Source organism: Carcharodon carcharias, chromosome 21, assembly GCF_017639515.1.
Source record: "Carcharodon carcharias isolate sCarCar2 chromosome 21, sCarCar2.pri, whole genome shotgun sequence".
Taxonomy (NCBI): domain Eukaryota; kingdom Metazoa; phylum Chordata; class Chondrichthyes; order Lamniformes; family Lamnidae; genus Carcharodon; species Carcharodon carcharias.
In genome coordinates, this window is record NC_054487.1 from 63223298 (window position 1) to 63249351 (window position 26054).

General features: G+C 40.1%; 2 protein-coding genes and 1 long non-coding RNA gene across 3 annotated transcripts in view; 2 read left to right on the top strand and 1 right to left on the bottom strand.

Annotated features, from left to right (window-relative positions):
* Nucleotides 1-210: 210 nt before the first annotated feature.
* rps16 (ribosomal protein S16) lies at nt 211-6564 on the top strand. The gene is made up of 6 exons (XM_041216005.1): nt 211-314; nt 417-468; nt 2366-2467; nt 4913-5009; nt 6240-6287; nt 6379-6564. The coding sequence occupies exons 2-6, from the start codon at nt 421-423 to the stop codon at nt 6522-6524; spliced, it is 441 nt and encodes a 146-aa protein (XP_041071939.1). The 5' UTR covers nt 211-314; nt 417-420; the 3' UTR covers nt 6525-6564.
* Nucleotides 6565-10909: 4345 nt separating this feature from the next.
* Nucleotides 10910-14016, bottom strand: LOC121292986. The gene is made up of 3 exons (XR_005946406.1): nt 13933-14016; nt 13322-13461; nt 10910-11112 (listed from the first exon to the last, which is right to left on the bottom strand). It is a non-coding gene; the product is annotated as an uncharacterized LOC121292986 (long non-coding RNA).
* A 10945-nt stretch (nt 14017-24961) lies between these two features.
* otogl (otogelin-like) overlaps nt 24962-26054 on the top strand; it is a 198816-nt gene continuing 197723 nt past the window's right edge. The window contains exon 1 of the mRNA XM_041215660.1: nt 24962-25040. Coding sequence (XP_041071594.1) covers nt 24962-25040 — 79 coding nt within the window. The remainder of the gene's footprint in view (nt 25041-26054) is intronic.

Sequence of the window (26054 nt, forward strand, 5' to 3'; positions counted from 1 at the left end):
TTAGAATGCCCTTCGTCATTAATCTGCGACCAAAGGAATAAAAACGACCTCCAAATGTCTTAAAACCAAATTACAGGTCAAGCTAAAAGAAATCTGTTTTCAGCCTTCTTCCGACTCACTCCCAAGAAACACGAACTTGGCTCGAGCCGAACCCCCCCAAACCGCTTTCTTGCCATCAAATTGCCTCACACTGACGAAAGAGTTGTCGCAAAGAGGGCTTCGTAAAGTGGATGAGCGTCGTAACACAGCTCTTGATTTTGTGGGTCGGAAACCCCGTTCGTTCTTTTTCCTCCGGCTCCGCTTGGCAATAACAGGTGAGAAGGGTGAGCTGGCGCGCGAAGGGGGGTAGTTTAAATCTGTTGAGATTTGCGGAAACATTCCGCTGTTAACTCGATCGTGTGTTTGTGTCTCTTTAGGAAGATGCCCGCTAAAGGTCCTTTGCAATCGGTCCAGGTTTTTGGGCGAAAGGTGAGGCACCAAGCGCTTTGGCCGCGTGGGCCTAGCGCGGTGACCGCGGATTCTCTCGCGCTCCTAGGCCTCGTGGATCGAACCGGCTTTGTGGAACCCCGGCCGGGAGGTTCCAGAACGCCGCGTGACTTTTTGGAATCCAGGGCTCGGGTTCGAAATTCGAATCTGAATCGGGATCGTCGCATTCCATTCTCCTGGGCTGCTCGTGCCCCTGGCATCACAGCGCGGCCTCCCTGCTAAGGCCGTTAAAGCTCTATTCGGCTCTGTTCTATCCGTTGCTTTACCTTAAATTAATCCGAGGCAAGCCGGGGATAATGACCTGTCAGGCTGCATTGGGCTTCTGGCCTGGGCGATTGGAGTAGGCCTGCTGGAAGTAGCGGCTTCCGCTTCTGATCATTTCCTGTGTAACTGACCGCCTTTGGTTAGGGGAATCTCACTTCAAGCCATACACTGCAAAATGTATTTAAGCACTCCTCACCAATGCTGACTAGTAATTCTTATTCTTGGATGGTATACTGTCTGTCAAAATCTTTTAGTTTTGTGTTATTTCTGTGGGCGTGGGGCCGTCTTTTGGTTGGAAGAAACTGCAAATCTCTTTGATCTGCCGTGTTGACACACCTTTGTTTTGCCTGGAGATAGTTTGCAAAATTCTAGATGTTTTCACTGACCTTATTAAAACTTGATATGCAGCGGGATATGTTTCTTGGACCACTAAAGCTAGATATCCTTAACGGGTGAATTTTAAACTGCTTTTTCCTATTTCTAACACCAGTAGATGTATCTGAAAGTGCATTCGTTATGTGCATCCATACCTTTCCTGTGGTTGTAAACCTCTGTAACGTTAGTTATACATGTACCTCATTTGCTGCATTTGTCTTTTCTCGAGGGATGAATCCACTGGATTATATTGAAGGCTCGCATAAAAACGTTATGGTTAAAGCCAAAGCTATTTCACAAACAATTGTATCATTGAAATGGTGACTACTGCTGTTCTATTTGTTGTATTCTGAGTTTGATGTACATAGAAATTACAACATGCATACAGGCCAATAAGGTCAAACAGTCAGTGTTGGTGGTTTCCCTCCATGTGAACAAAAAGTTTGAATCATCTTTACTGGCCCTGTTCCTATTTCCCTTCAGTATCCTTTCCTTCATCCAGCTATCCAATCTTGAACGTTAATCTCGCTTTTGCTTCAACCATTAACATTGGAAGTGAATTCCACATCTCTTATGAGAACGTTTCTCTTTGAGCCAATGTAACACCTTGACCCCAGCGTTTCTTTACCAGCATTAAAATCACGGTGAACAGAAGTGGTTCTAGACCTGACCGCTGAGGGACACCGTTAGCTACTTCCTGTCACTGGAAAACTACTCTTAACTCCTGTTTATACTCTGACCAACATTCTTTTATTCGGCTTGTTCTACTATCCCTTAACCTTCGCTAGCAATGTGTGTAGTACCTTGTCAGAGTCCTTCCTGAAGCCCATGTGCAGTGCATTTCCCTCATTTACCATGTCTGCTTCCTTTTCAAAGAAACCTGAGATTTGTTGAGCATTAGTGTCCTTTCTGAAATCCATGCTAACTATTTTCTTTTAAAATATAACTCCGAGGAACATAGCAATTTTTTCCTTCAGGTTACTAGGCTCTAGCCCATTGTGCTTTGCCTTCCTTCAGCTTAACCAACGTGAAAATTTTCTGTTTATCCAGCACAATCCATATCCTGTGGAAAAGCTGGTTTGTAAGTGTTCTTTAAAAACTCAGCAGGTCTAACAGCATTTCTGCAGATGCTGTTAGACCTGTTGAGTTTTCCCAGCATTTTCTGTTTTTGTTTCAGATTTCCAGCATCCACAGTATTTTGCTTTTTTTTTTGATTGTAAATGTTATACTTATTTTACAGAAAACAGCGACTGCTGTTGCCCACTGCAAAAGAGGAAATGGCCTTATCAAAGTAAATGGAAGGCCTCTGGAACAGATTGAGCCAAGAACTTTGCAGTACAAAGTAAGTGAAGTTTTGTATGGAGTGATTGGTGTCCACTTAACTGACAGGGTTTGTGTTTTGCATTGCCAGTGGCATATTATGATTAGATTATTGGAATGTGTTTGGACCTTTCAGGATGATGTATCAACAGCATGTAGGCTTTTCCTTTTGCGGATTGGGTGCAATTGAAGAAGTTCGAGATTTAGGACACTCATTTTGTCCAGTGGGACCATGAGCCATGCAAATCAGGAAGATCCTGGATTCTCTCCTTACTGTTTTGAAATGCCGATCCGAACCCCCACAACCTTCAAATGAAGTCTCAACTTTTGGAGGGTCAACCCCAGGCTTTTCCGGTTTACCTCTTGGATTCTGAACTGCATTGTTGCTTATGTTCCACTTTAGTGCTCCGTGCAAGATTGATAAAAATGGCACCCCGATGGTTGCTAGAAATCCATGTTTAAGCCAAAAACTAGTGGATGTGTGTTGCAAGACACGTGCTGAAACAAGGTAGAGGACATTGTTCCCAGGGGGAGTCATTGAAAGAAAGATCTTGCAATTACATCATGTTTCACATCTTCCGATGGTTCAAAATGCTTTACAATTAATAAATTACCTTTTCAAGTGTAGTTACTTATTATGTAGCTAAACGTGACAGTCGATTTGTGCTCAGCAAGATCCCAGAAGCAACAGAATGGTATTGGTTTTGGGATAAAAGTCAGCTGAACACTGAGAGGCCTCTTTTTCTCTTCACAAAGGACCCTTTACATCCATCAGAGCAGCACATGAGGTTTCAGTCTAATGTCTCATCGGAAAAACACATCTCCAGCAATATAATACTTCCCCATTCTAGATTATATGGTTGAGCCTTGTAGTGGAACTTAATGTTACAAACTGGCTCAGAGGTGAGAGTGGTGGTGAATTCCATTTTTTTTTTGTATGAGATCCTGCTTTTTTAACTATGTTGGCAAGTGAATTCTGCATTTTTGACGAGTTATCTGAACTGAAAACCAATGTGCAACATCTGTGACTTGCCTTGGAATGTGGGTAGGAAAAACTACCAAGTGACCAGATCAATAAACTGCAGACCTTTCTTCTGCCACACCTTCTTAAACTTACTATGCATACTATTTGCTGTATCTTGGTTCGGTGAAATGATGAATTCTCCAAATGGTATTTCAGAAATATCATCCTACCTGATGTATCAAAATGTTGGGTTTCTATATGAGTTGGCCCTGGCAGATGTGATTACCAAACTGAAATACAATGTGAACTCTTCTTGTATTTTTTAAGACTTACTTTCCTCATTTGAGAAAATAATTATCGGTATCCTTTCTAAATCCATGTTTGGGACGTCTAATGGTCCTACGGACCTCTGGACTGCGAGAACAAGTACATTGACTTTAAATTTTATAAGGCATTTTTTACAATGCTTACCCTTGAAACCTGGGTGTTCCATAGCTTCGTGCTCTGATCTAGCTCCAAAGTTGCAGGAATCGCAGTTTTCATTAAAAATTAGGTTCTGTTTTTTTTCTCTCTGATAGAGGTCCTTTCACTTTGGCTCTTAGCCATAGCATGGTGCTGCAAGAAAATATGTCATAATTTTATATTAGATATTTTCAAGTCCCTTCACCGATCTTGAACCAAATTTTATTTTGTAGCCTTGTTTCTCATAGAAAAAATGATTGTTTTGGGATTAGCCTTTGTCGTGGTTTTATGCTCTCATTAATTGCAATTATTCCTTTTTGAATATATTCTATATGGCAGTTGGCTTCAGTTAACATGGAGCTTGTGTGTCTTGTCACTTCTATAAATCAAAAACGGTTGTAGATTTTTAAACTCCCCTTTAATGAAGCAGAGACTTGCCCAATGGTGCTTGTATCCTCTAGTCAAACAAGAAATTACATTGATGAGGATACCTGGGCTGTTAGAGACTTCTATGTTTCATGGCCTTTTCTGCATTCTTGCCACTAAACAAAATGAGTTCTTTAATGTTTCTTTACTATTATTAGCCTAAGTTTTATAGCATGCTTTTGTCAATTGTTTGATTTGGGATAGAATAGGTGTATGCTGTGTATGTAATGTGGGAATGGTAAGATTCAGATCTGAATTGGAGAAGGTTTGATTTTATTTTTAAATAGGAAATAAGGTGTATGCATCTATTTTTTGTTAAATTTATTTTGAGCATTATTTACTTCAGAGGACTTTGAAGCCCCATGCCCCTTAGTAGGGCTTCTTCCCTATCCTTCTCCCCTTCACTTTTCATGATTGGACATGTATGCACTCTGTACTAAACTTGATGACGTGGATAGAAAATTATATCAGAGTGGTTGAGGGCGATTTGAGGGAGGGACCCAAATGTTCTCTCGGAAGAATCTCGTGTTAATGCTACCTTTGGAGTGATTTATGATGTGTTTGACAATGAAAAATTCTAAATGGAATTAAAAGTATAATTTTCTTCCTTTATAGCTGTTGGAACCAGTTCTACTGTTGGGCAAGGAAAGATTTGCTGGAGTCGACATTAGAGTTCGTGTGAAGGGCGGTGGTCATGTAGCTCAAATCTACGGTAAATAACATGGTGTTGTGTATACTATTGCAGTGGTGTTCTCTTATACGACTATTCACAACTTTCCAGTCAGATTGCCTGGAAAATGTTTGACCCAAATATAGAACCTTTGCTTCCCTCACCTATCAATTTATTATCCTCCAAAGAGGGAATAGTTTACATTTTGATTTTTGATGACTAATCATTGTGCATAGTTAGGAATGTGATGTCATGTGGTGGATAGTGAGGAAGAAAGCTGTAGACTGCTGTGGGTCAGGTGGGCAGAAGAATGATAAATAGAATTCAATCTGGAGAAGTGAGGTATTGTATATGGAAAGGACAAATGAGGCAAGGGAATGCACAATTAATAGTGGGACACAGAAGTACAGAGGGACCTGGAGCACATATCCACAGATCCCTGAGGGTAGACAGGGCAGGTGGTCAAAAAGATACATGGGATACTTTCCTTTATTAGTTGAGGAATAGAATATAAAGGCAGGGAAATAATGCTAGGACAGTATAGAACATGTTTAGCCGCAGCTAGAATATCACTGCATTACAGGAAAGATGTAATCAAACTAGAGGGTACAGAGGAGATTTATGAGAATAATGCTAGGAGTGGAGAATTTTAATTACAATGAAAGTTTGGATAGGTTGGGAACACAGGAGGCTGTAGGGAGAATGAAGGGGCCTAGATAGATTGGATAGGAAGGACCCATTTCCCATATCTGAAAGATCAAAAACTGGGGACATAGATTTAAAGTAATTGGTGGAATTATTTGAGAATTTCTTTCATCCGGAGGGGTGGTGACTGACTTACTGCCTGAAAGGGTGGTAGAGGCAGAAACATCCATCGCGTTTAAAATAAACTTGGATTTGCACTGGAGGTGCCATTACCTACAAGGCTACAGACCAAGAGATGGAAAGTGAGATTAGACTCAATAGCTGATTTTCTTTTTACGGCTGGTATGGGCCAAACTGCTTCCTCCTATGCTGTAAACTTCCTATTTTTCTGTTTTCTATGAGACCTCAGATCTTGAGAAGGGGGAATGTCCACAAACAGGCCCACTTATGATCTTGGGTTAAAGGTGTGTTAGTTGAATGAATTGGATGTCCTTCCTCCACATCAATCCCAACTTTTAGCCCCCAGATTGAGCTACATATTGAACAAGAGTACATAGGAGTAAGGGATTATAAATTCTTGTGTAACTTTTGATGCATAACGTGGTTCGTTTTTTTTTCCTCTTGCAGCTATCCGTCAATCCATTTCTAAAGCATTGGTGGCATACTACCAGAAATGTAAGCAGTTGTCAGTATTTTACTCCAGTACGTTTTCTGCTGTTCTCTTTCGGACAATTTTTTATTTAAAATTACAAATGTTACTTTTCAGACGTAGATGAAGCCTCCAAGAAAGAGATCAAGGACATCCTCATACAGTACGACAGGACTTTGCTGGTTGCTGATCCACGCCGTTGTGAGGCCAAGAAATTTGGTGGACCTGGTGCCCGTGCACGTTACCAGAAATCTTACCGTTAACTCTTTTATTTGATTGTGGAAAATAAATGTGTAATTGAGAGATACTGGCTGTTTTGCATTTCTAAACTGCAGTGGTAGATGATGCACCTCACTATGTTGGTTAATATGCCAGTGATTAAATAATTTTGCAGCACAAGAAAGCCATTTGACAGCTGATCTCTGGACTGGCTCTCCACATTCTCCCTTGTGTGTTTAAATTCTCTTTGCAAAATAATACATAAATAATTGCAAATATATTATGGGTTCTTTGCCACTGTTTTCAGTAGAGCATCGCATGCCCTAACAGTCCTCTACGTGACATTTTTTTCTAAACTCCCTTTATGTTACCTTGAATTTATTGTCTAAGCACTGACCAATGAAAATAATGTCGTAATGTTTACCGTAAGTTCCTTGAGCCATATTTTGCTCTCTACTCTGGGAGACCTATACTAGCCATTACACTTTCACTCACTAAAAGTGTTTCTACGGAATTTTGCACTGGAACTTGCTATAAATTGGAGAGCCAAAACAGTGCAGTGCCCTCAGATTTAAGAATTATTAATGAGCAGTGCAGTCTCAACCAGGATGTGTGGGTTAGACCAATGAATTGAATGGCAAATGGGTAAAGAAAAGATAAAGGAGGGAAAGATGGAACTGATAACCAAAATCTGATGAAATGAGATTCCACACATTAATTTTCAGTGCCAGGTCGTTTGGCAGTAGTTTAAGGTTTACTGCACTCAAATGGGCAAGCCCTAACCTCTGGTGAAGTTTGATATGTATCTCACAAGTACTGCAATGTCACGGTGTTTAATTATTTCATCATTGAGACTCTCAGCTAGGTTCTGGTATAGGGGGAGCTTTGTGATTTCCAAATTTAACTACATGTGTAGTTACTAAAGTTACTGTCCAATTTATGCTTTAATGGTGAGGACTGTTAGCCTTACTGTTATTCCTTCAGCCACATCTGGCTATTTTTAATCTGTTCATTGTTTTGTCCTTTCTTGCAGGCCTCCTGGTACTTTTCCAAATTTCCATTAACTGCTTGTGCCTCAATATTCAGTGCCGTCAGTCCATTCAGCTGCAGGAGACTTTGTGGCTGGATTTTTGGTCTGTAGGTGATAGAAACAAAACTGGGACAAAATTATCACTGACATTTTTAGACCTTGCTTTGATATTTCTCGTGCTCGTTGACGACCAAACCTGCAGCCAAACACTCACTCCCTATGAACAAAGTGTATAATTACATAAATGTTACCTGGCAATTGAACAGAAACCCATGTTACTTTAAATTACTAGATATAGAACATGTCACCTTATGAATTAGACTTCAAATAGGAAAATGACAGGTAACTACCAATTTTGCCATATACAGGAGTTCTCAGCTTGGTGTCTGACCACAAGAACGTGAAGATATCGCGGTATGTACCAGTGGCTCTGTTCCACTGCAGGCAATTTTAAAGAACTTTTAACATCAATCCCTAAAGGTTACGACATCCAGAGCACAGTTTTCCCTGCAAGTTTACAGTTGACAACCTACTTAAGCCCCCAGTCCCGTACAAAATATGCAGAATCGGAAGTAGCCACTTGCTGGTAAGCAGACACTTCAATCTCGGCAGGCATGTTCTGCTAGGCTTGTGAGTATTGGACAAGGGAATGAGCTGATATGGCACTCAATATTGGTTTCAATGGCATGTTTATCATTGAAGTGCCAAGGCAACTTACCTTGGCAGTATATTAACTTGAGCGTAACCATGCCAGGATGAATGTTGAGCTTGACATGCGCATATGCTTGGTGGCGATACCTCCACTTTCAGCACCAATAATAAGTTTCATATTAAATAAAACAAAATAAATTGTGTTTAATATATAACTAGTTCTCATGCAGTGAAAACATCCCACAGGACACCAGGAATTCTTTTATAACAGTGGGGGAGGGGGGATGCGGTGCTCCAGATACGAAAGGATTGAGAACCCCTGCACTGGAAAACAGATTACAAATTACAAACAGTAGTAAATCATAATTGCTGGAACCACTGTTACAAAGCTTTTAGCATATGCTTCATTAAATTCAGAAAGAACATGTACTTTGCTCATTGTTGATAATACTAAACCCAGATTATGACATTTGTATGGTTAGCATAGTGTCTGGCATAGTTTACACAAGCACTACTTTTCTGGCCTCAAAAGTGCAGATGACAGGAGTAAAAATGCCATAACAGAAGTTGATCTATTTCTCAAAATTCAGTACACTTCTTGAAATGTTAAGGCTAATTAGTCAGTTTTATTATACATGCAATAATGTTTTATTATACATACAGGCATATGTAAGCATATGCTTCAATATAGTACTAACTACCACACCTGATCACTGGGGATTCAAACTCAATGGCTTTGACTCCATATTCAAGTTGATCATTACTTTTCAGAACTATCTGAGCTACAAGTTTCTTATTAAAATGTCCATGTCCAATGAGCAAAACAGACTTGATCACATCTTGCTCGTGTATAGTTTTACATCTGTAGAGTAATGGGTATTTTTTACAATACTTTTATTAGTTGTTACAGGTGATCGTGTAAACACCTTGCTTTCTATTTCACAGGTTCCTTATCTCTTCAAAGGTCACTAAACTACTTTAGCCGGGTCTCAGTGGGTTGGTGGCAAGCAGTGCTCTTGTCAATACTCAGAATGATAAGTAGCCAGGTGAAATTACCCTTTCATTGAAGAGTATGTGGCAAAACAAGAAACCCCTGCTGTGTTGCTTCTACTGTTATTTAAATAAGTTGTCGGTTAACCCTTTTCTACCATGTCTCCTCTAATACCACTTTCTCATGAGTAAAATCCTAGGAACTAAAGACAAGTGATGTTGGAGAAATATGAGATTCTATAAATGAGTATAATGGGTTATAGGGGACATCCAATATGCCTCTGGAAAATGAATCATGCTTGACAAACATGATTTACTTCATTACATAATGCAAGGTAGAACATGTTTCACATTAAATGACAGCACGAATGTAAAAACAAAAAACTGCGGATGCTGGAGATCCAAAACAAAAACAGAATTACCTGGAAAAACTCAGCAGGTCTGGCAGCATCAGTGGAGAAGAAAAGAGTTGACGTTTCGAGTCCTCATGACCCTTCAACAGAACAGTTCTGTTGAAGGGTCGTGAGGACTCAAAATGTCAACTCTTCTCCGCCGATGCTGCCAGACCTGCTGAGTTTTTCCAGGTAATTCTGTTTTTGTGTTGAGCACAATTGTAAAAATGTTCAATTTTGAGCTATAAAATCAATATTGACATGTATGCACAATGTAGTTTTCATTTTCCAATCAACATGCACCAAAATAAATAACTGATTGATGAGTATATGTCTTAAGGAAATAAGTACTCAGGATTGATGAGAAACAAATTAGGAATTTTATATTGTGATGAACCCTTTCATTAAATGAACAAAAAAGAAAAATACTGCAGATTCTGGCAATTGAAACAAAAATGGAAAATGCTGAAGCAGCTCATGCAAGATCTGGAAAACAGTTAACATTTTGGGTAAAAACAATGCTGGGAATACTCAGCAGGTCAAGCAGCATCTGTGGAGAGAGAAACAAAGTTAACATTTCAGGTCTGACATTTCATCAGAACTATTGAAAGACCGACTTAAAATGTTAACTACTGTTACACAGTATTTGGATAAGTGCATTGGGGTATTTTACTATTTGCAAGTTATTGATGTATCATTTATATTGGAGAATGGAGAGAATTGTTTTTAACACTGGTATTCATGGTGGTTCAGTTAATTAATACAAAACACAACTAGATCAATTGTACTAAGTACATTAGACTTTTTTATGTATGATTGTTGCTATAATTTAATATGAAGTCAGAACACAAGCATACTAGAGAGCGCTGAGAATATGCAACTTGCTGCCATATGGAGTAGCTGAAGTGACCAGCATAATGCATTTAGGAAAGCTGGATAATTACATGAAGGAGAAAGGAATAGAAATTGTTCTGATGGTAGATAAAGTATGGTAGGATGAGCCCTATGTGGAGCATAAACACCAGCATGAACCAGTTAGGCCAAATGGCCTGTTTCTGTGCTACAAATTCTATAACATACAAATCATAAACCAAAATAGAGCATTTTGGGGTTATTGGAACAATGATTTGAACGTAAGAATGTTTTTCTATAAATTAGCAAATACTGCTCTGTAAGAAAAACATTCTTACATTCAAACCATTGTTCAAGTAACCCCAGGTCAGTGATCAACCATAGAAATTAATTATACCAACTACGCATCAGCTGTCATATCTGGCAAAGAAGTATACAGCAGTGAGAAACGGGGTGGACACATTGTGAGCTCCAGCCTATAACATAGCACTTCAATAGATTTCAATAAAACCTATTTCATGAGTCTAGGACAAGTGTCCTTTCTTGAGATGTGTACATCAGAAAACTAATTCAATCACAGGTTGTAGTTTATACACATTTCCGCAAGAGAGTGCTGGTGAGCTAGCCAGCCAATTTTATATCAGCAATCCAAACATGTCTTTCCACTTGTTTTTCATTGCTCCGGGACTTGTTTGTTTCTTGCCAGATAACATTTCACTGCAATGTGTAAAATAAGAATTATGAAAATTAGAAAATATAATAGTATGTGGCAAAATCAATGATAACATGTACTTGGACATAGCCAGTGTTGCAGCAATTTATGATTTTTTAATGTGAAATCAATTTGGACAACATTCCAAACAGATGAGCAATTTTCTAAAATTGATCTCGCATCCTGCACTTTGTGAATATTTCATGACAATCAGAATATAAAAGGAAACTTTTGTGATGGATTCTTTGTAAAGGACTCCATGGATGACAAAGGAGATAAAGAGTAAAATGAAGCAAAGGCAGGATGCATACATCAAGTTGATAATAGAAGTGAGAACCAGGCAGGATGTGGAAAGTTAAGAGGGAAAGTGTAAAAACTATGAGCATCAAGGAGAGAGTATGATAAAATACTGGCAGCCAACATAATAGAGAATCTAAAAGCCTTCTATAAACATAAACAGTAAAAGGAATGGGACCAAAAAGGAGATTTATGCATGGAGGCAGAGGACATGGCTGAAGTGCTAAATGGCCACTTTGCATCTGCCTTTACCATAGAAAAAAATGCTGCAAAGTCATAGTGAAAAAGTTTTGACACTGGCGGGCTAAAATTTGATAAAGAGAAGATATTAGAAAGGCTGGCTGCACTTAAAGTTGATAAGTCACAAAGATCAGGTCAGATGCATCTAGGATACTGAAGGGAGTAAGGGTGAAAATTGCGGAGGTATTGACCATAATCTTCCAATCCTCCTTAGATACAGAGAGGTGCCAGAGGACTGGAGAATTGCAGATGTTACATCCTTGTTCAAAAAAGGTTAAGTCTGGCAACTACAGGCCAAACAGTTTAACTTCGGTGATGGAAAAACTTTTGCAAACAATATTCCAGGACAAAATTAATAGTCACTTGGATGAATGTAGATTAATTAAGGAAAGCCAGCATGGATTTGTTAAAGAGAAATTGTCTTTAACTAATTTTATTGAGTTGTTTTGATGAGCTAAGAGAAAGTTGATAAGGGTAATGATTTGATGTGGGATACAAGAAATCCCAAAAAGCATTTGATGAAGTGCCACATAACAGGCTGAAGCTCGTGAATTAAGATAGACAGTAGCAGCACAGATATGAGGTTGGCTACGTGACAGGAAACAAAGAATAGTGGTGAATAATGTTTTTTCAAACTGGAGGGTCGTATCTAGTGTGGTTCCCCAGAGGTTGGTATTAAGACCACTGTCTTTTAATGACCTAGACTTTGGTGTGCAGGATATGATTTCAAAATTTGCAGATGATACAGAACTTGGAAGTATTATGAACTATGAGGAGGATAGTGATAGACTTCAAGAGGACACAGTAAGCCTGGTGGAATGGGTAGACAATAGGCAGGTGAAATGTGTAAAATTATACAATTTAGTTTAGAAGAATCAGAAGATGCAATAGAAAATAAAGGATACAACCCTCAAAGGGTTGCAGGAGCTGAGGGACCTGGGAGTATATATACACAAATTGTTGGAGGTTCAGAGAGCAGGTAATAAGGCATACAGGATCCTTGACTACGTACAAAGAGGTATAGAGTACAAAAGCAAGGAAGCAATTGTGAACCTTTATAAAACCAATTCTGGGCACCACATATTAGGAAGAGGTGAAGTTATTGGAGAGGATGCAGAAAAGATTTATGAGACTAGCTGTGAGCTTGAGAGATTTACGTTACATAGGTAGATTACAAAGCAGGGACTGTTTGCCTTTGAGAAGAGTCGGTTGAGAGGGTATTTGATAGAGGTGTTCAAAGTCATGAGGGGTCTGGACAGAGTAGATAGGGAGAAACTATTCCCATTGCAGAAGGCTGAAGAACCAGAGGATATCGATTTATTGGTGATTGGCAAAGGCGCTAGAGGTGACACAGGAAAAAATTTTATACCCAGCAAGGATCTAGAATGCACTGTCCAAGAGTTTGGTGGAGGCAGATTAAATCCGAGATTTCAAAGGGGAATTGGATAATTATCCCAAGGGCTACGGTGAAAAGGCGGGAAAGTGGGATTAGCTGAGTTGTTCAGGCATTCAGGCAGAGAGTGGCATGGATACAACGGGCCGAATGGCCACCTCTGCGATAACCATTCTATAAATGTTGGCACCGAAAAGAGATCGTGATTTGCAACACATTAAATACTATAGGTCAGGAGAATTGAAACATTATAATGCCAAAAATGATCCAAATCTACAACCTACCTGAAACCAAGGGTCTGAAGGCGAAACTTTTTCCTTCTCCATTTTTTGGCGGATCATTTTCCTGCCTTCATTTCAGAGTTCCAGCATTTAGTTTTTCTTTTTGCAATTCAAGGTCGTTCTGAGGTCAGATTGTCAGCAGTCTGCAAGAACCGCAGTAGTCACAGGATTCAGTGTGCTGTCTGATTGTAATCCCATTCACTTATTACTGATTTAACTTAAAAAGATGAACACTTAAGAACAAAGGCTTGCACACTACAGAGCATTTTGCGCGTCTTTCAATTACAACACGTAAAACCAAGTGTCACAGGTAAGCCTCATTTAAATTGTCTAAAGCATGTATGCTAGTTTCCAAAATAAGGGCGAGTTTGTGCTATAAGCGTTTGCATTTTTATACAGGGAACTGGCTAGTGTGCGAATGATTGTGTTACAATAGAACATCTGAAGTGTAAGATGATACACAAGTGCAGTCACGAACAGAACTGGCATTACCCATGCCACAAATCATGACTTTAGCTAGAAACTAGACTGTGCAAAAAATACCCCACCCTCCTCATACACAATATATTACGCATATATAAGAATATAAAATATTTCTCTCAGTGGTAACTTACTGTCCAGCAGATTTGGCACGTTTCAAACGTTATTTTTAGTGACATTACTGTGCGTCCATCTGTTTCTTGCCCTTCTTACTAAAACAGCCTGTTTTAAACTGAAAAACAGGTTAAAACATCAGGTAACGTTCCGTTTGTGTTGATCATTATTACATACATTTGGTGTTGAAATTGGCGATAGTCATTCACTACAAAATGCACCTCAATGTGATTACTACCCCCGCCCCGTGAACTCTGCTGCCCACAAGAACAAGCAGGCAAACATCATCATCTCCCTTCAGGTCACACGGCCACCCAGACGCAGCTATATATCAGCTTTCTTCCTGGTTATAATCGAATCATGATTATACAGCACAAAAGCAGGCCTTTCGGCCCATAAGAACATAAGAAGAAAACATTTCTCCTCATCTCTCGCCCATCGTGTCTGTGCTGGCCATCAAGCACCTATCTATTCTAATCCCATTTTCCAGCACTTGGCCCGTAGTCCTGTATGCTGTGGCGTTTCAAGCGCTCATCTAAATACTCCCTAAATGTTGTGAGGGTTCCTGCCTTTACCACCCCCTCAGGCAGTGTGTTCCAGATTCCAAACACCCTCTGGGTGAAAAACATTTTCCTCAAATCCCCTCTAAACCTCCTGCCCCTTAACTTAAATCCAAGCCCCCGGTTATTGACACCTCTGCTAAAGGGAAAAGTTTCTTCCTATCTACCCTATCAATGCCCCTCAAAATTTTGTATATCTCTATCAAATCCCCCCTCAGCCTTCTCTGCTCTAAGGAAAACAACCCTAGCTTATCCAGTCTCTCTTCATAGCTGAAACCTCCAGCCCAGGCAACATCCTGGTGGATCTCCTCTTCACCCTCTCCAGTGCTGGCTTACAATCACCTACAGAACAGAAGTGCAACAAGCAGCAGAGCAGTTCATAGAGAAGGCGCTCCACCACTTTCTCAGACCAACTAAAGATGCCAATCCATGTGCCCTGGCTAGCAAGGCTCACTTCCGGAGATCAAATATCAAAAGAAACACACAAAGGCGGCAGTTGGACTAATATTTTCCGGTTGATGAGAATTTGTTTGGTTGCTTATCGGTACTGAAGTGGCAGTGTCCAGAGTCAGGTGTTCAACAATCAAGGCAAGTGATGTGAGATCCTGCTGTGGGAAGCCATATCCCACTGCCTGGCCTTTGCATCCACTGAAGTATCACTCCAATCTGATGTGAAGCCAGTTGCAAAAAGTGTTCAAGGCAACCTCCAAGGAACCTACAGATTTAGTTTTGAGTCAGCATCGTGGGTGTGTACCTACATCACATGGACTTGGGAATGTGGATTTGCCAGTTCAGAGCTGTTCTAGGTGTAATGGGTTGCATTAAGTTTTTAAAACATGACCAGTAAGTTGTAGATGACACAAAAATTGGTGGTATTGTAAATAGTGAGGAGGAAAGCCTTAGATTACAGGACAATATAGATGAGCTGGTAAAATGGGCAGAGCAGTGGCAAATGTAATTTAATCCTGAAAAGTGTGAGGTGATGCATTTTGGGAGGACTAAATTGGCAAGGCAATACACAATGAATGGTAGGACCCTAGAAAGTACAGAGGATCAGATTAGCTGAGGCAAAGAATATAAGAGCAGGGAAGTTATATTGGAGCTGTATAAAATGCTAGTTAGGCCACAGCTGGAGTACTGTGTGCAGTTTTGGGATGTTGCCTGGGCTGGTGCGTTTCAGCTATGAAGAGAGACTGTATAGGCTAGGGTTGATTTCCTTAGAGCAGAGAAGGCTGGGGGGGGGGGGATCTGATAGAGGCATACAAAATTATGAGGGACATAGATAAGGTAGATAGGAAGAAACTTTTCCTCTTAGTGGAGGTGTCAATAACCAAGGGACTTAGATTTAAGTTAAAGGACAGGAGGTTTAGAGGGGATTTGAGGAAACTTTTTTTCACCTGGAGGGTGGCTGGACTCTGGAACACTGCCTGAGGGGGTGGTAGAAGCAGGAGCCCTCACAACATTTGAGAAGTATTTAGATGAGCACTTGAAACGTCATAGCATACAGGGCTATGGGCCAAATGATGGAAAATGGGATTAGAATAGATAGGTGCTTGATGGCTGGCACGGACACAATAGGCCGAAGGGCTGTTTCTGTGCTGTTTAACTCTATGACTCTTATTTCTAATGTTACCAGGAAGTAGGCGTGGTCAGCCGCGTTTTGTGAACATTAAAAAAAATACCCGTGGATGAGTGGGGGGCTAACTCTAAGGTTCTCTTGGGAAACAGAATGCAAGTTACAGCAGATAACGCAAGTCAGGTCTTCCCAGCTGAACAATTTTCGTGTCTAGGACTCTGGGCCCCAATCTGGTCGTGTAAAATCATTGCAGTGAGAGACAAAACCAGCTGAGTCCTTCAAGTAAAATTGGGGATGTATTCTATTAAGCACCTTACTTCCAAATGGGGTAAAAGGCACAAGAAAAAAATAATCTACCTCTGCAAAGTCAGTCGTTGCATGTGTGGGTTTGGGGTGAAATCATCCAGGCCCGCCATGTTTCACAGAAAAATTCCAGCTTCCAGTTTCTCAGCATCATTGTGTCGCAAGAGAGGCTGGAAGTGAAGGGACGGCATTGGCTAAATCACTGGACCTCACTTGTTACCCGCACGGGAAAAGTTTCTGTAAAAAAAACTCAATGTTTATACCCAGTAACGAAATTGAGGCGAAGTTTGTAAACCCGATTTGTAAATTTTTGTAAAGTTTGTAAATCATCGATTATGGAATTGTATAGATTTGTGCCATAAAACACTGCTGTGACCGCTGTACTTCCAGTACTGTGTGCCAGTACTCTTAGCTGTGTAACAACACACATTGCGCCTGGATTTTAAGTGAGGGGATTGATCTTTTCTAAGCGAATTTAATCTGGTATCTGGTCGAAACGGACCTATTTTCAATTACATCTTGCCCATTGTGTCACTGGTTGGTACCACAGTTTGTATTCCAGGGTCTTGACCATCTATCGATAAAATTGCCAGCCTGCAACGATGACCTTTACAGTCAGGCTAATTAATGAGTAGGATTGTCAGAAAATACGCGATCGTGGACGAAACCCACTTAATGGATAAATATAAGCTTTAGAAAATAATTCCCCAGGTGGGAGAAGAGCATTTTTATGTTGATCTCGATTTTAACATGGGCGGAGTAAGTGACTACATAAACGAAGTATTGCAGCCTTCAAATTCAAGTGAGATTGTTTACAGAGACCAGGGCAATCTTAGTCTCATTATGGAGGCGAACCTTTATCAGATGTATTGATTCAAAATCTCCAACTAGATTGAATTATATAGAACTTTTGGTCACCGACCAATGAATTTGAATTCAATAAAAATCTGGAATTAAAAGTCTAATCTTGACCTTGAAACAATTGTCAATTGTTGTAAAAACCCATCTGGTTCACTAATGTCCTTTAGGGAAGGAAATCAGCTGTCCTTACCTGATCTGGCCTACATGTGATTCCAGACCCACAGCAATGAGGCTGACTCTTAAATGCCTTCTGAGCAAGGGTAATTAGGGATGGGCAATAAAATGCAGGCCTAGCCAGCGTCCCCCATATCCCGTGAACGAATAACAAAAATCAGGTGTAAGCATATTAATTAAAGATTAATTCTTTATTAATTAAAGTTCTTTACTAATTAAAGAACATTTTCTCAAAATAACTATGGGGATGAGTTTATCTTTAACATAATCTCAATAACAATGTTTACTTCTGTAATGTCATGAGCTCTGATTTTCATGCAAAATGTAATTCCAATTAAAATATAAATCCTTCAGATTAAAAAAACCCTGTAATTAGAATGTACAGTCAATGATTGTTAATCCACTCCATTTTATGAGAAAATGGCATGATGTTTCTCTGTGAATCTTCTGCCACTGTTTTAGTGTTTAGCCTTTTCATGTTCTTGATTACACTCTAGTTTGCCACTTTCATCCTGTGAATGTTTCCAGACAACAAATACACCTTTGTTCCAAGATCTGGTAATAACGAGTTTGACAAAATTAAAATATAGAGAAAGAAACCCGATTCAGAAGTATTTTCTATGTTGGGTGTTCCACGGAAGACTGGGTTGAAACATTGCTTTAATTCAAAACTGGAAGTTGATCTGGAGATGTTGTGGAGGAGAGATTTTTTTCCTCTCAAAATGAAGAAACGTGAGGGTATTAAGAACCAGCTGTGAATTAGTTTGTTTCATTCCATGTCAAATCAAAATAGTGGCTGTCATCTAAAACTTAAGAACCTGGAACAGGCAAAGACCATTCATTTTGCTAATCAAGCCATTTCTTTCCAATGAGCATGTGCAATTTGCTCTAAATAGAAGAATGATCTTGCATTAATGTAGGACCCTAGCAGGTCAGTGAGACCTCCCAAAGCCCCTCACATCCAATTGATTACTTTTATTTAGCAGCTAATGAACATCCCTTGGCCCATACACATTTTATTTCTTCTGTTATATACTCCACCTCTTAGCCCAGTAGCTAATTGGCCCAAGTGTGTTTTAGTGTTATTAGTTTTCTTCGTATTTATTATCATCTTACCATATAGTTTTAACAAATTTTATAAAAGATTATTAAAAAAATCAGTCACCTACATAATTTATGATTAATGTGAAAAGTAGGAGATATTAATAAGACACCAGTGGGATTCTATATTTTCTGTCTCCCAGATATCCCAGAGTAAGTCATAAATTATATTTATTCTTGCTTTCAGTTGAAAGTAATAGTGTCACAAAAGGTAATTAAATGTAGGATATACAGATATTAAAGGTGGAATATTCTTCATGTGTAACAAATTTATTAGTATTTGAGATGACCATAGCAACTAGAATCACAGAATTGTTATGTGCAGAAGGAGGCCATTTGGCCCATCGTGTCTGCACCAGTTTTCGGAGCATTTTAACTTAGTGCCAATCTCCTGCCTTTTCCCCGTAACCCTGCACATTGTTTCTATTTAAATAATCATCCCAATGCTCTTTTGAATGCCTCATTCAAACCTGCCTTTGCCACAATTCCAGGCAGTGCATTCCAAACCCTAACTACTCGCTGCACGAATACGTTTTTTCTCATCTCACATTTGCTTCGTTTGCAAAACACTTTAAAACTGTGCTCGATCTGGTTCTCAATCCATTTACAAGCGGGAACAGTTTCTCCCTATGTACTCTGTCTGTCCAGACCCCTCAGGATTTTGAAAACTTCTACCAAGCCTCTTCTTAGCCTTCTCCTCTCCAAGGAAAACAGTCCCAACTTCTCCAATCTTTCCTCATAACTGATGTGTCTCATCCCTGGAACCATTCTCATAAACTAAACTTTATTTTTGAGGATAAGGAAAAGTGAAAAGGAGGTATAATTTTCAAACACTACAGCAGATCATTGAGTGTATTCCAGTAGATCTCCCGTGATTTTCTCAGGCCAGTCAGTCTAATGTTGTTGGTGGGAGAACTTTTGGAAAAAATAATCCAGGAAAAAATTAATTGGCAGTTGGAAAAATATGAATCAATTAATGAAAACGTCTGACTAAGTTGATTTAGCTCTTTGATGAATTAACAAGAAAGGATTGATGAGAGCACTGAGATTGTTGTGCATATGGACTTTCAAAAGGATGAAGCATTACCTAATAGGCTTGTTAGCAAAATCAAAGGCAATCAGTTTAAAGGGGTAGTACCTGCATGGATACAAAATTGGCCAAAGGACAGAAAGCAGAGAATAGTAGTGAGCAATTGTTTTGCCACAGGAGGGAAGTGTGCAGTCATGTCCCCCAGGGGTTGGGGTTGAGAACAGCACTCTTTTTGATACCTGGGTTTGGGGACTTGGGTATGCCTAGCATCATTTCAAAAATTTCAGCTGACATGAAACACAGGAACGCAGTGATCAGTGAGGAGGATAGTAACAGATTTCAGTAGGACATAGATAGATTGGTCAAACGGAAGATAAAAATTAATGCAGAAGTGTGACAATTTAATTTACTAAGGAGAAAGAGAAGGGCCAATTTAAATTAAGGAGTACAATATTGATAGGGATGCAAGAACAAAGAAACCTGTATATATACTTACAAAGTCTTTGAAGGTGTCAGGACGCAGCAAGAAATTTGTTAAAGGACATATGGGATCCTTGACTTTATAAATAGAGGCACAGAGTTGTTATGGACAGGGGAGAGATGTGGGACAATTTCCCCTTTTGCCCACCTCTCAACTGACTGCAACAAGTTGTATTTTCAAGATGGAACGTTTTAACCTTTTGAGTGCTGTGACTTTTCAGAAGACATGAAACAGGCTTCCTTGTATGTTTAAATTGAAGGAAAGGATAAACATTTATTTTCACAGCACTGAACCGTATTTAAATAAACAAACACTCCTCATACATACAGGGACATGCACACACACGCAAAAAATGATTTCCAAAGATATAACATGCAGTTAGCTTATTTAAAGTCCTGAAAGTCAATATTACTCTGTTTCTCCAAGAAGGTAATCAAAAGCAGGACATTCAGTTCACTGGAAGGAAATTGAAGGGTCCTGGTGGTGAACTCACAATAGTATTCCAAGCAATAACAGGTTTCTGACTTTTTCAGTTGAAGTTGTTGTCAAGCCTCTGTAATGAAGAAATATAATCTTGCAGGTGAAACAAATTAGCCCCACTCATCTGCCTATGGTAGATTTTTCAGGCAGGGTCCTCTCTTGTGCTGGGCAAGATGGCTTCCCTCTGGTCTTCATATCCAAGACTAACTCACTGGGCTGACTTTGCAGATTAAGATACTTGTTATCACAAGCCAGTTTCTGTCACATGACAACAATATCAATGTTTTCCATTGTCCACAGAATAGGCTGATGGCAGGTGTAATAGTCACACAATGAGGAGTGAATGATACAATTTGCACCTGCTTATGCTGAAATGGTTCCTTCATCAACCACTCCCTCCCCAGCTCCCTCAGTTGGATTTCAAGATTGCACACAGCAAATTGGGTCAACTGTTATATTTGAGTTTCTGTAAATATCCAGACAATAGTGACTATAAATTCCACAAGTGATCTTGTATCCTGATATCTTTTTAATGGAAGGTCCTCCACAAGGACATTTACATTTTAATGATTTTTCCAGAGGCATGTACAGACATGAGTTAATGCTCAAATTAAAGCATTATCAAAACCACAAAAAAGTCACCTGATTCCCTGGACTCCCTTTTATCAAGGTAAATTGTCCATGCTTTATGTTCCTTTTAAAAATTAATGTCCATCTTCCTAATAAATTTTACAGGCGTATGACACAACCATAATAGAATACAAAAGCAAGGAGATTATGCTAAATCTTCATAAATCATTTGTTCGGCCAGAGCTGGAGTATTATAATCAATCCTGGACACCACACTTTGGAAAGGCTGTCAAGATATTTACAGCCAGTCCAGAGATTTATTAGAATGGTATCAGGGATGAGGGACTTCAGATATTTGGGAATGAGCAATAAATGCTGGCCCAGCCAGTGAAGCCCACATCCCATGAATAAATTTTCAAAAGAAGTAGAGAAACTGAGGTTGATCTCCTTAGAGCAGTGAAATTTAAAAGGAGGTTTGATAGGAATGTTCCAATTATGAAGGATTTTGATAGAGTAAATAAGGAGCAACCGCTTCCTCTTCACCATGGACGTCCAATCCCTCTAAACCTCCATCCCCCACCAGGATGGTCTGAGGGCCCTTAGCTTCTTCCTCGAACAGAGGCCCGAACAATCCCCATCCACCACTACTCTCCTCCGTCTGGCTGAACTTGTTCTCATGCTGAACAATTTCTCTTTCAACTCCTCTCACTTCCTCCAAATAAAAGGTGTGGCTATGGGTACCCGCATGGGCCCCAGCTATGCCTGTCTCTTTTTGGGGTATGTGGAACATTCCTTGTTGCAGTCCTACTCCGGCCCCCTTCCACAACTCTTTCTCCGGTACATCGATGATTACTTCGGTGCCGCTTCATGCTCTCGTCGGGACTTGGAAAAATTTATTAATTTTGCTTCCAATCTCCACCCCTCCATCATTTTCAAGTGGTCCATCTCTGACACTTCCCTTCCCTTCCTTGACCTCTCTGTCTCAATCTCTGGTGCTCGACTGTCCACCAATATCCATTACAAACCCACTGACTCTCACAGCTATCTCGACTACAGCTCCTCACACCCCGCTTCCTGTAAGGACTCCATCCCATTCTCTCAGTTCCTTCGCCTCCGTCGCATCTGTTCCGATGATGCTACCTTCAAAAACAGTTCCTCTGACATGTCCTCCTTCTTCCTTAACCGAGGTTTTCCACCCACGGTCGTTGACAGGGCCCTCAACCGTGTCCGGCCCATCTCCCGCGCATCCGCCCTCACGCCTTCTCCTCCCTCCCAGAAACATGATAGGGTCCCCCTTGTCCTCACTTATCACCCCACCAGCCTCCGCATTCAAAGGATCATCCTCCGCCATTTCCGCCAACTCCAGCATGATGCCACCACCAAACACATCTTCCCTTCACCCCCCTTATTGGCATTCCGTAGGGATCGCTCCCTCCGGGACACCCTGGTCCACTCCTTCATCACCCCGTACTCCTCAACCCCCTCCTATGGCACCACCCCATGCCCATGCAAAAGATGCAACACCTGCCCCTTCACTTCCTCTCTCCTCACCGTCCAAGGACCCAAACACTCCTTTCAAGTGAAGCAGCATTTCACTTGCATTTCCCCCAACTTAGTCTACTACATTCGTTGCTCCCAATGTGGTCTCCTCTACATTGGAGAGACCAAACGTAAACTGGGCGACCGCTTTGCAGAACACCTGCAGTCTGTCCGCAATAATGACCCAAACCTCCCTGTCGCTTGCCATTTTAACACTCCACCCTGCTCTCTTGCCCACATGTCTGTCCTTGGCTTGCTGCATTGTTCCAGTGAAGCCCAACGCAAACTGGAGGAACAACACCTCATCTTCCGACTAGGCACTTTACAGCCTTCCGGACTGAATATTGAATTCAACAACTTTAGGTCTTGAGCTCCCTCCCCCATCCCCACCCCCTTTCTGTTTCCTCCTTCCTTTTTTTTTCCAATAAGTTATAAAGATTTTCCTTTTCCCACCTATTTCCATTATAAAAAAAATAAAAAAAAACACCCCCACTCGAGCTATACCTTGAGTGCCCTACCATCCATTCTTAATTAGCACATTCGTTTAGATAATATCACCAACTTTAACTTTAACACCTATGTGTTCTATTGTACTATTGTCGTTGACATCTTTTGATGATCTGCTTCTATCACTGCTTGTTTGTCCCTACAACCACAACCCCCCCCCCCACCTCTCTCTCTCTATCTCTCCGCCCCCCACACACACACCTTAAACCAGCTTATATTTCAACTCTTTCTTGGACTCGAACTCAAGTTCTGTCGAAGGGTCATGAGGACTCGAAACGTCAACTCTTTTCTTCTCCGCCGATGCTGCCAGACCTGCTAAGTTTTTCCAGGTAATTCTGTTTTTGTTTTAAATAAGGAGCAGTTGTTTTCAGTGATAGGTGGGTCGGGATCTAGAGGAAACACATTTAAGGCAATTGGCAAATGAACCAGAGGTGACATAATGAAGCAATTTTTACACAATGGGTCCTTATGATCTGGGATACTCTGGCAAGGTGTTGGAGCAAATTCAATACTAACTTTCAAAATGGAATTGGACAAGTACTTGAAGGGGGGAATATTTATAGGGCTTGGTGAAAGAACAGTGGAGTGCAACTAATTGGGTAGCACTTTCAAAGAGCTAGCACAGGCAAGATGGGCCGAATGGTCACCTTCTGTGAAATATCTTTTGCTGATTCTGTACTTCTAATGACTGCGTGTTTTGTACAATGTATTATTCTCCTAATCAAGAACAATGCGTGTTTAAGGCCGCAGAGTTCAATTGCTATACCTTCCTGAGTTCCATGAGAGGTTACTAGGTATAAGGGAGATTCTCAAATCAAGTCGTGGGCAGGAGAAACCACTCGGAAATGATAGGTTTTCTTTTCTACCATTTTTAAACCCGTCACGCAGATTTTTTTGCAGTTGTGACACCTGAAGCTTGACGAATACATCTCAAACCGTTCATGCAGCGCATATGTAGCATTACAGCATTACTCTGCATTGAGTTATGTTGAACTTTTATTTTGCTGGTTTACTTCGCAGCTTGTTAGCCAAAAAATGAAGAAAGACAGCTGGCAAAATACTCCATGGCTTTAGAATCTTCCCGATATTACAAAAATTACTGCAAATCCTTGCTACAAGGACACATAATGGGAAACATGCCTATATCAAAAAAAAAACAACACACGCCGAATAATAAAGGAAGAGTGAGTGCACATTGATCAATTGGTGCTTTTCCCTTTCACCAAGCCAGTGAAATGATCATATGTCTTGTAGGGAGGGAGGTCTGCTTTCCCCGATTAGACAGGGCCGTGCAGTCCTTTGAACAGGTACAAGATGCCAACACCATGTCTGCCCAATCACGGCAATTGTGCTGATTTTTTATTTCAACGAATTTGGACTGCGCCATCTCGACCTATAAGGATAAAGAGCCCATGATAACTATCATGGATGTGTTGCGCTCAAGAATTTGCCATAGGCCATTTGCACATTGAGATCTGAATAACGTGTCACTTTCTATTAGGTCTGTGGTGACAAAGCACGTTTCTTTTTTAAATAGCTTGCGTCATGTAGTAAACCAGAAACGTTAGGGATAAGTTACAGGGTGTATCCATGCGGGGGGGATGCTGCTAGTGCCGCATCACGGGAACAAGCCCACTTTGTTCCATTCTAAGACACATTAGGAATGAATTTGAGTTTCTATGTGCACCAAAGCCTTCACCGTACGGAGTTGAACGTTTGTTGTAATTGATACTTTTGCCCTGTCTTTTATTTGGAAACAAGGAAAAAGTAACATTTTGTAAACCATTTGGTCTAAAATGACATTATAATTCCGATTTAATAAGAACGAATCCTTTGCTCCTCTAGTTCACAGCGAAGCTCCATTGAGATGAACATAGTTCGGAAACTTAAATTAATGATACCCTGGAGTGTGTTGGTGTTTTATTCACTTCTTCAGTTATTTCAAGGTAAGAACCGGAGACTGGGCGTATAGTGTAACACCTTGCAAAACTAGTGATTTTCAGAAGGGCTGCTTGAGTCATTAGAGAGAGCAGAATGTATTTGTTCCAGTATTGGAAGACATAGTGGTTTGAACAAAATGTGAGGGTGATGAGTTTAATTATTTAAAATCTAATTTAATATGTATATGTGCCTGGCGTGTTATTCCATATACTTTCTTTGATCGGTTAAAACTAATTGTCAACACGGAAGATTTAATTTAATTTATAAAATGAGCTATAAATGAAATCTGGAAAAATCACCAGGCTCGTTTCTCAGTTACTTTTGTAATGCAAAGACTGACAAGCAAAACAAAAGCACTGACAACTATGATAACCCCAAGTCAGTAAGTAAAAATATCAGATCAGCAGGCCCTGAATCCACAGTGGAATTACAATGGGAAAGATTGTCTTTAAAAAACGAATTTGCTAGTCATGCTGTGCTCAGATGCAAAATTGTTACCTTTGTGCTCTGGCGAATATTAGGTGCTTAATTAGCCACTGCTTAAGATCAATAAGTGGTCTTTATATCCGTTCTACCTGCTTCTGTTTATATGCCGAAAGATACTTAGACAAGTATTTCGTATCTTTTTAAAAGGACTTCATTGTGAAGGTTCAGCTCCTGGGCAAAACCAATTAAAAACGTAAGTGACTTTAACCTCTAATTTAGGAAAGAAATTATATCAATTGGTGCTGTTTTAACTTTAAATATACGGAATATGTATAATCAAATATTACAGGACTGGTTGGATTGTTAATTTCTAATACAGTGTTATATGTGCCAAAGCCAGGTATCATGTATTTGATGGAGGCAATTTTGTTGTACGGTTATAAAGGATGATTTTTCCCCTCCACAGGAGCAGATTTAATACAATTCGCCAGAAACGGAATCTCCCAGCAGTAGAGGTATGCTTTAGTGTAGTAGATGAACTATAAAACAATCCTGACTCTACAAAGAACTCTTTGTATTGCTTGCAGCAAAAA

Coding starts and splice junctions, on each gene's coding strand:
- rps16 (XM_041216005.1), top strand. CDS start 421: ATGCCCGCTAAAGGTCCTTTGCAATCGGTCCAGGTTTTTGGGCGAAAG. Junction 2,468..4,912: donor CAAGAACTTTGCAGTACAAA/GTAAGTGAAGTT, acceptor CTTCCTTTATAG/CTGTTGGAACCAGTTCTACT. Junction 6,288..6,378: donor GGTGGCATACTACCAGAAAT/GTAAGCAGTTGT, acceptor GTTACTTTTCAG/ACGTAGATGAAGCCTCCAAG.